At 43.0% G+C, this 10,240-nt stretch overlaps 1 protein-coding gene across 1 annotated transcript; it reads right to left on the bottom strand.

Annotated features, from left to right (window-relative positions):
• Window positions 1-664: 664 nt before the first annotated feature.
• LOC131293208 (zinc finger protein 70-like) lies at window positions 665-2,796 on the bottom strand. The gene is made up of 3 exons (XM_058321287.1): window positions 2,677-2,796; window positions 2,479-2,612; window positions 665-2,415 (listed from the first exon to the last, which is right to left on the bottom strand). Exons 1-3 carry the CDS (start codon window positions 2,794-2,796, stop codon window positions 1,041-1,043), a joined length of 1,629 nt encoding a protein of 542 aa, XP_058177270.1. The 3' UTR covers window positions 665-1,040.
• Between the last annotated feature and the right edge of the window lie 7,444 nt (window positions 2,797-10,240).

Raw genomic sequence — 10,240 nt, 5'->3', positions numbered from 1 at the left:
CCAACTCAGCTTGTGGCGTCCAGTTCCAGGGAGGTGGAAGAAGAAGCTACAAACCCAGGCATAGAGTTCTTCCCGGCATCGGATTCGTGCATCGCTGACTCAAGTGCAGTCGTTTGCAATACTTCAGATAATCAGGATTTTTTTATTTGCTTTGCAACACACACGAAGTGTATTGTCTATGGTTTAACAATATTTCACCATGAAACATGTTTATTACCTTAAGGTGCGGTTCGAGCTGCATTGTTCTGTTTGTTTAGTAACAGCGCTTTTATAATTTTATATCTCTCAATAAAATATTGTTTAGCTTATTATTTTCTTTTTTTTGCTCGTGTAATCCAGGTGTCTGTGGGTGTAAAAAAAGACTCACCCTCTTGGGTTCTTTCCAGTACGGCTCAACACGGTTCCCGAGATGCACGATGCCACAAACATTATGGGCATTGCGCACATTGACTCGGCATTAGCATATACCAGTCGATTTATTTGAGTTTTATTTCGCCTGCCAGAACTAAGCCATATGATGATTCTGAAGCAGCGCAAAAAAATGAGATGCAGTCAAAGAAGATTATAAGAAAAGCAGACGATTTTTAAAGAAATTAAATAGCTGTTGTAGATGAAGAAAAGCTAACAAATGTAATCAGAGCCGAAAGGATATCTCTCCTGGGCTCGTACCGTAAAAACATGCTGTCCTGCTGCCGCAGAAGAGGAAGACAGACAAAAGAAACGAGAAAGAAACGATCCACAAAGAAAACGAAAGCGTGTGTTGATGGAAACCAGAAAAAATATTTATTAATTTTAATATACACATCAATGATGCATAAAAAAAAGCCGTATGGACGATAAAATAGCGATGGCGATTGGAAGAAGAGAAGTAGAGCATTAGATTTACTATATATTATAACAAGTATACATAAATGTTATTGAATTATTTTTGAAATTATTTAGACACACATAACGGAGAGATCAATAAAATGGAAAATATCGTTTAATGCGAAATACAAGTTGTTCTAATAATATAACGTCGTGCGGTTGCGGTTTTCCTCCTACGTATCGTTGTCTAATGCTGTTGATCTACTGTAGGACACTCCGTTACTTTCCCCGCACTTGTTTCGATGCCGATAGTAGGAGAAGCTGCGAGCAAACTTTTTCGAACACCCGCTACACTCGAAAGGATAATTCCCCGTGTGTACCATTTCGTGCCTGGTGCGATCGGTGCAGTACCGAAATCGTTTATCACAGTACCGGCACGCGTACGGTTTTTCCTTGGTATGCACCTTCACGTGTTCCTTGAGCTGCGACATCGTCTTCATCTGCTTCGGACAGTGCGTACACGCGTAGTAGAAGGTGTCCGCGTGTATGCGCTGGTGTACCTTCAGGTTTGATTTCCGGTGAAAACGTAATCCACATGTTTTGCACACTTCACGCTTTTCCCGGTGCAGTAGGCTGTGCATTTTGAGATTATGCTCCGACTTTAGGCCGACTCCACATTGCTCACACACGTACTTCCGGTGACCCGCGTGCTGAACAAGTCGATGGTGCGCCAGTTTCGATGCGGTCGTGTAGCGTGCGTCACAATCGGTGCACCGAAACTTGCGCGATTTATATACGGAAATTAGATGCGTTCGTACGTGCGACTCGGAGCGAAACAGTTTGTAGCATATCTGGCACTGAGCAGGACGGTCTGGATCGATGGCCGTTTTGCGGATGGCATGGGTTGTTTCACTGTGTGCGAGCAGTTCCTCCGTCGTGGGGAAACGTTCAAAGCATCCGCAGCAAATCTTCTCGGACGCATCGAATATGCTGGGATAGAGTTTGGGTCGCCCGAACTGTCGCCGACAGAGAGCGGCCTGCTTAAGTTGAAGCCTGTTTTCGTGGCGTTTTAGTTCATCCACTGATCGAAACGATTGGCTGCAGTTTCTGCACCGATTACAAGAAGTTTCGCTTGCACATTCGCTCTCTGACTCGTTTTCCCCATGCAGCGATTGAAAGTGTTCGATGAGCTTTGGTTTTGAGGTGAACGTTGATGTACAATCAGTGTTGCAGCAGAAATATATTGAATCATCGCTTCGGTCAGAGTAATCTATCCGGTTCGTACACTTATCGTGTTGTTCTGTACTACTCTCGTCCAGTACGTTACAAGGTAGCTCTGTTTCTTCGTCTTCGCTTTCACATAGGACCTCTTCTTCAAGGAGTACCCATTCTTCCGGCTCCACTTCATTGTTGGTCTCTGTCGATTCATCGTCCCTAGGATGGTCGGGCCAACTGTGCAAAGATGCTCCATCGACAGTATCGTCCAATAATTCAATGTCGTAAAACTCCACACTCAGCTCACCAGCTTCATCAACACCGTCCGATCGTACCTCCCGCTGAACCACGGTTTCCAAACATTCACTTTGCCTGCCAGAAATGTTCTTCTCACTGAAACGTAAATATTCATAATTTTGTACAATAGGAATATAGGAGGGGGATAAGCACACTCACTGAGGTCCAAGTATCTGTTGAGTTCGTAGTTCTGCATCCGATTTTCGACATTTATTCACAAACATGTAAGCAAATGTCGTTTCTTCGCTGCAGTTCGTACAGACATAGCGTGGCAAATCATCCTCTTCGGTAATCTGTGGGGGAAAATACTCCAAATGAAACACCGTATACTACAGATATTTGATGAAAAATTCAAACCTGCACACCGGCACAGAACTTTACCATCTGTGCGATACTGGTCCCATTGTTTTTGGCGAACAACGATGAACAATTGTTGGTGTAGTCGAGGCAAATTCTACACCTATACTTGGGCTCCATTCGGATAATTTCATCAACCAACGAATCGGGGAGAAATAGTTTTTGTTGAACCTGTTTGGTTGTTTGTTTACTCCAGCAACTAAAATTGTAAATATTATTGTTCAAAGACAATCTTCTGCGAAGGTGTTTCTTGTAGTGTGTTTTGATAGCGTTTTTGCCGAAAACTACAAGAAATTGAGACAACCCTGGTAACATTTTCAAAATGGAAGCTACTTTGCGTTCATTTCTGGTTTGAATATATTTCAGGCTACTTATAGTGGTCATTGCAGTTATCCTGAATGTTTTATTTAAAAAAGCAAATTTTTTGGGTATCTCTAAGCAGTATGCTTTACAATTGTGCATCTTGCGGGGAAACGTTATTTTGACGCCTTACAACCACCTTGGTTTTATTCTTGGACCGACCAATAGTGGTGGGAAAATCAGCTCCGCAACCGGAGCCGGCTCCCACCAACTCCGGCATATTTTAGAACCGGCTCTGGAACCGGCTTCGAACTAACGGAGTCGGGTCTAAACGGACTAACTAATCTCCGCGGTTCTTTCATTGGCGTAAATCATGCGACCAAGAAAAGCGGAGTCCCGTAAGCTTGGGGCCGTCGGTTGGAAGTCTGCTTCGGATCCGTTATTTCGGAACTGGTTCCGGGCTAATGCCGGAGTCGGCTCTGGAGCCGTTAGTGCGCTCCGGATTGTCCACCACTATAGACAAGTGGACGGTCGTGGAAGACAAAATCCGTTTTTGCACAGTCTACTGTAGCAGCCAATGCCAAATTGGCAGTGTGTTGTGATGAAGCTCGTCGTCGTTTGAAAAATTTCTGGTGCGGAAAGTGTGAATCGCCGCGAGTGCAAAACACGGGGAAGCGAGCGAAACGAAAAGAGGCAGTAAATCAGGCCAGCACAAATTGCTGCAGAATCCACACAGCTAGCGGTGGTCGATGCGTATTTTCCAAAGTCAGCTAGCAGCAGCAGCAAGCATCAGCCCCATCCATACCTCCCGAATCCCACTTTATCGATGGGCTGCTGCGTGTAACGGAATGCGTGCGCTCGAGGGTGTGTGTGCATGCTTGTGGTTGAAAAATTATTGGGGTTCAGATTTTGGAACATTCCGCTACGGTGGCGAGGTGACGATCGGAGGAGGAAAAAATCTTCCAACATCACCGTGCACGAAATCACAGTAGCCTGCCATCTTGTCGGCGGTGTGTGCTGGGAAGAAAAGTGAAAAAGCAAACGCGAAGTGAAAGAAGGCGAGAAATAAAACGAAATAGAACCGTCCGCCGCGGAGCAGAAGGCGAAGAAAAGTAAAGAAAACGACCGTCCGTCCGTTCGTTCGACAACGATGGGGATCGTAAAAGGTGTACCGTGGCGCGTGTGTGTGTGCGCGCGAGTGTGCCAATAATATTCGACAGTGCGACGTGGAAGAGTCGTTTCGTTGGAACGGCGGGACCAGTGGAGTTCCAAGGAATCGGCGGGGTCGAGTTGGTGTAAAACATCGGTTCCTTTAGGAGCGGACGGATTTCGGTGAACTGCGGCTTAGCGTCGCCTTATTCTTTGCCGTTGCCGTGGACGGTTCCGAATTGCAACCTGGGGTTCAACATTTTCGACCGCAGTGTCCACCACCAGTGCGCCGACCGCAGTGCGGTTCCCTCCCGTTAGTGCACAATTTGTAACGTTCCGTAGTGGTGAGAATCGAAAGTTTGGTGCGTATTTGGGCAAACAAACAAAACAAACGTGCACAAAAATAATTGTGATTCGTGTGTGGGTGGAAAGCGGTGCAGGTTGACTCCATAACGCTCCACTCGAAAAGGAACGAAATGTGTATGTCCCTTGATGGGGCACAGGCGGACGCAGTGTTCTAGTCAACAAACTGCTACGGGAACAGCATCGACAGTGGAGTAATAATATTACCACATCAAACCACATTCGGCGCAATGCAGCAACAGCGTGATAAGTAAGTCGTGGACCGCAGTCGTTCTTCCTCGTGGAGGGGGTGATACGAAGTGGGTGGGGATGCACGTACAAAATTTTGACCTTGACTTGATTGATCGGCTTGTGTGAATGCGTGCGTATGCTGTGAATACTGTTGCGTGCAAGATGTGCCAAAAGGGTGCATGTCCCGTTACTTGGTACACAGCATAAAACAAATTAATTTCCATACTGTGCAGGGGAGAGAAGCAGCAGCATGTACAAGTTTTCCACCAATCTTAAGAATAATTGACCATTTCATCGGTTCCAAAAATAGTGCACTGTTGTGTTGAGACTGAACATGGCTCGAAATGTACTGCATTTCGTAAGAAAGAGTACTGCATTTTTGGATATCGTGTTATCCTAATTGTTCTTATCTAATAGTACTGATAACGCTTTGAAAAAAGGCAATAAAATGGTGCAGTTGAGAATCATAATCATTTTGATTGTGTCAACTAAAACAGTAACACCGCTAGATCAAAATAAATGTTATCAAATAGGAAGGACAGTTGTTTTGAAAAATACTGAATGAATTGTTAAAAATAATTGAAGATTGGGGCATTTAAGGTATGCAACCATAAAAACTTCGGCAAAAGTTGTTCAAGTTTTAACTGGTCGAGCGTATCGTCAGACCATGGGCCCTAGGGAAATCCGGAACGATAAAAATTCTAAACTTATTGCACGATTGGTTAAAACAATGGATCATCTAACACAACGGGGTGAATCTCCTTCTGGAGGTTTGAAATTTTACAACACCCATTGCTGTTGTTGGCTCCACAACATTGTAAGTCAAAATATCCCTTGGTAAAAAAATTGAGAAAGTTGTTTTTGTTTTTCTTTATTCACCACCAAACGAATTCCGTTTCGACGTCGAGAATCGTCAACTTTCGGTCGTTTCTAAGCGATTGGTAAATGCTTTGCTTGCTTTGTTTTACTGGTCATTTTGGCTTGTCTACAAACACATCTACAAAGGACTAACAAACCTACTACGATGAAGGATGTGAGGACTGTCCTTTAGAATGGGGATCCCTCGCTAGGATGACAAACGTGACGTCAGAGCGAACGGCGTTGTTAGGACGCCTTGGAATGTGTTACAACAGAAGGTAACGTTTTTACTGAATGTGTTTGAGGTATTGTTAGGGCATTCCTGCAGGAGAAACAGATGATCCAGCATTACATTGATGGTCAGCAAGCTCCCGTATTGTGACTGGGTTGATCTCGGAAAAACGGGACACTGCCCGCAGATTATTCGCTCGTGAGCAGCATTAAAATGACTGGCGAGAGCCTTTTTTTTTGTTGTTTTGGAGGTGTTGGAGCCCAGATGTGTGGGATTTCATGGGCATCGTAAGCATGCGCAGTTGCCTTTCGCGTTTCTTGCCTCGTTTACTACAACATTATGGCGTGGTAAAGTGCGACGAAACATATTGCGCTCGGGAGCAGACTGAAAATAAAGGAACAAAATATCGGCGGACTCAAAACAAGCTATAGCTGCAGGCTGTGTGTGCTATTCGTGCATGTAAAACCCACCCTGACCTGGCATCACCAGTACCGAAAAGGTCAGCCTGGCAGAGGCAGGGTTTGCTTGGAGAGGGTCGAGCGAAACAAAAACGTGCACTTAATTGAATGTCAAAATATCATACTTGTGATGAAAAACCGTCTATCAATATACCTGACTGGGTTGGCTAGCAAAACGAATATTTGTAGTGCAAATCCGTCAGACGAATCAGAGTTTCTCCTCACCATGATCATATTTTTGCCATCAGCCGTTGCAATGGATTTCCGGTCGGTATGCTCTCCATCATCACATTCATTTGCATTATCGATGGGGATGCTATCATTTTTCATCAACTTTGCTTACTCGCTACCTCTGTTTTGATCTGGATTTCTGGAATGAAAGTGAAAAACTATCGACAAATCCAATGGAGTGCATTGTGGGTGAAACAACATTGTAGATAAAAAACCAACACGAAACAAGCACAAAACGTTTGTGTTGTTTTTCAATTGCAAAGGATGAATGATGATGCATATGTTGCGTTTCCTGTCCCCCCGGGGCATCCAATCGGGAAATGGGAACATGGTACCTCCACTCGTGTGATTGGCTGTTGGTTGATCCCTTTCCGTTGTCCTTGAAAAATACCTCAGAATGTGGTGAAGGATTGCTGTTGCAGCCCAAACCCCCTTCCCCCTTGGGTTGGGTGGGTGATGGTGGGGCTCGAAATCGGTTACTATCGTGACGTATCGCACTGCTCTTACTGATTATTCACTGATCACAATCTCATGCTAGGTGGGGGAGCGCTGCAAAAATGACCTTGAATTATCGTGAAACGTACCATTATATTTTGCTGTATTTATGACGAGTGTGTGTCAAGAGGATTACTAAGTGATCAATGATAAGATGAAATATACCTCATGGTTTGTAAAGATATTAAAAACTCCACAACAGCGCTTTAAGAATGTGTCTCTTTGGTGTTTGAACCAGAAGTTAAATATACTAAATAATGAAATAATTGGTACAATAATTGTTAGCTGGACATCAGAAGTTTTTTTTGTTATTCATTCTGATTCTCACCGTTCGAACAGTTATAGTTTTACCATTTTGTCCTTTAAATGGCCTATTGAATCTAGTCTTCTTGTTTTAAGCTGAGTTTGATTGGTAGAAAAATCGTCATTCCAGTTTTTGTTATCGAAAAGTCTGGGAATTTTATTTTTTCAAAACATCTAGAAAACTAAATAGGTAGTTCTTGTTGAATATTTGTTCTATATAGGTTACTTTTTTTTGCGAAGGAATTTGATTATGTTGTTGACTGCTTCATTGGTTTGTTATCGAAACAGTTGCCTAACGCTGCGAACATTTAAGATTAACTATGCTCGCTTTAAATGTATTTTCAGGGTTATTTAAATTTTATGTTGCTAAAATTAAAAATGAGTTTCAAAATGATGGATATTTTTCAATTAAACTTTTTGCTAGGAAATTTTCATTAAAAGCTCCTTATGTTTTAACATTTGGCCATAAAAAAATACTAGCCGCAACAACATTAATGGCACTTGTCACCGTGTCGCGTGTATATTCGTGTGCGTAATCTGACCTCAAATGGCGCGCATTCGAGAACGGCGTTTCCTCTCCAGCTGGCCAACCAGCACGGGAACATACCACCCTTAAACGTGGTCCAGTTTCCGGTGGCTCTGTATGAGCGTACACTACCCATCAACCTATGCGCAGCGAAAATCGCTAGCGTGACAAAACGTAAAATTACTGCGCAATTGGCGTTTGCGTGAGGTGAATTTGTTTGAGCAAAAATAATAAAAAAAATCAAACAACCCTTTCCAAAACAATAACAAGGCAAAAAAATCCAAACGACGATTCTTCGGCGATTTATGTCACACGGAAATGCCTAGGAGAAGCGAAAATGTTGACGGTTCATTGGGTGAATCCCCGGTTTGCGGTCGAACCGTTTTTGTTTGTTTGTTATCCTTTTATTCCGGTTTACCCCAGCCAGCCAAAATGAACGCAATTCACCCGCATACACCCGTAAAACGAAGTATCTATAAGAATTGCTATAGCAGTTGCACTAGCCTTTGCTATACACATCCGGTGTTCATGAAAATTCATCGGGAATTCATTCCAGCAAAACATGAACCCCGCTTTCCCCTTGGTGGCCCTAACTCTTCTCTCGTACTAATGCCGCCGCATGGTCTTCGTGCTAGCTATCTGCATGCTCCTCGCTGTGTCTGCGCTCCTGGTAGTTCCTTTTCGTTTGGGTCTTCAGATGTTCGTGGCTGGAGTCGAACACTAACCGGCGGCCATCGGTGAATACTGAAAGTATGATACACGATACACGCGTGGCCAAAGCCCGCGCCTGGATTGCATGGATTGTAATCGACTTTTTATCTACAGGAGTGCCCACGCCCAAAACGTTTAAAAGTCTTTACTATCACCGGAGTTGTTGGACAACAGTTGGTGCGTGATGGATGCGCTAGTGCCCCATCAGTTTTAAATAATGGTTAAAAAAATTATGGTCGGTTTTGAAATTCTTAATTTATTGTAACATATTTTTGACGGGGCCCGAGTATACTAGGGCTAGCTTGACTTAACGTTATAACGGCAAGAAAAACATGTTCGCCATGTCAATCAACTTAATTTTGTTCATAACGCATTGCCTAACATTTCTACTTGATGTCGTTAAAAACATACATCGAGTTATACCAAATATGCTAGCAATTATCAAATATCGAATTTCAGTGCAACAAATGCCAGTCAGCTACAGCGGGGACTCTTGCAAAGCATGAACCGGATTTAGCCACTCCGCACCATGAACACTTGTCTGGACAAAATTATAAAACTCAATTTCTTATTCGCTTTTGACAAAAAATGTTTGCTTGTTATACAGAAAGAAATATACAAGTATGCCTTTTTAGTTGGGCACAAATGTGTCACTACAAAATGCTCAACTTTGATTCAAATGTGGAACATTTTATATCAATTGTTATTCGCGGCATATTGCATTCTGTCCGTCATGGTGCCCAAAGTGCGGGTCGGCGCATGCGTGGGACGGCGTGGGTTCATGAACGTCGGTCAGCGCATGCGCCGAATTAGCCACTCCACACCATGAACACATGTCTGGACAAAATTATAAAACTCAATTTTTCGTGTTTGACAAAAAATGTTAGCTTTTTAAGCAGAAAGACACATACAAATATGCCTTTTTAGTTGGGCACAAATGTGTCACTATGATGCCTATCGCGAACGAAGTAGGTTTCACCAATCGATCGATGCATTTTTATCGGTCGATAAAGTTATCTACTCGAATTTTGCATCGCGTACGCTTTTTCTGTATCGGTCGATATAAATCTATCGGTCGATAAGGCAACCAGTTTTCTGGCTGCTAATTAGCTACTTTTCTATGGATGTAAAAATCGCATGGAAGACAATCGTCATCCAGCTGGATCCAAGTATCCTTTTTTTACTGGTCAAGTGATACATTTGGTAAACAGATGAAATCAGATGAAAATAAATAATCAATAAAATCAGTGATTTTGATAGAAATAACGAATTGTGATGCTCAGTGGTGTTAGTTATTGTGGATTCGTGTTGATTTTTTAGTGTACCATCATCAAAAATGATGTTTCAACTCGCTATCGACTGGTCCATGGCAGTGGAAAGTATATCGATCGATTGCGTTCATCTTCTAGCGTTCGCGATAGTAATATCTATCGATATAGCAACTGCTCGACAAATTTGTTCGCGTTTGACAGCCGTTTTATCCACTGATATATCGATAGATAACTTTCAACGTTCGCGATTGCTAAGTGAACCAAGTATCCTGAAAATGAACACTTGTTGGTCGATATACTATATCGATCGATAGAGCAAAACGTATCCGATAGCTCCCTATGTTTAACTTTGATTCAAATGCGTAACATTTTATATCAATTGTTATTCGCGGCACATTGCACTCTGTCCGTCATGGTGCCCAAAGTGCGGGTCGGC

The sequence above is a fragment of the Anopheles ziemanni genome, chromosome 2 (assembly GCF_943734765.1).
Source record: "Anopheles ziemanni chromosome 2, idAnoZiCoDA_A2_x.2, whole genome shotgun sequence".
In the NCBI taxonomy this organism is placed as follows: domain Eukaryota; kingdom Metazoa; phylum Arthropoda; class Insecta; order Diptera; family Culicidae; genus Anopheles; species Anopheles ziemanni.
The sequence above is the reverse complement of the archived record's forward strand: the minus strand, read 5'-3'. Positions and strand labels throughout refer to the sequence as shown.

Bases quoted from the DNA above. Each gene is read 5' to 3' on its own strand.
- LOC131293208 (XM_058321287.1), bottom strand. From the start codon at position 2,796: ATGGAGCCCAAGTATAGGTGTAGAATTTGCCTCGACTACACCAACAAT. The intron at 2,613-2,676 runs GTTTGAATTTTT...TTTCCCCCACAG, and splicing joins AGTTCTGTGCCGGTGTGCAG to ATTACCGAAGAGGATGATTT. The intron at 2,416-2,478 runs GTGAGTGTGCTT...TTTACGTTTCAG, and splicing joins CAACAGATACTTGGACCTCA to TGAGAAGAACATTTCTGGCA.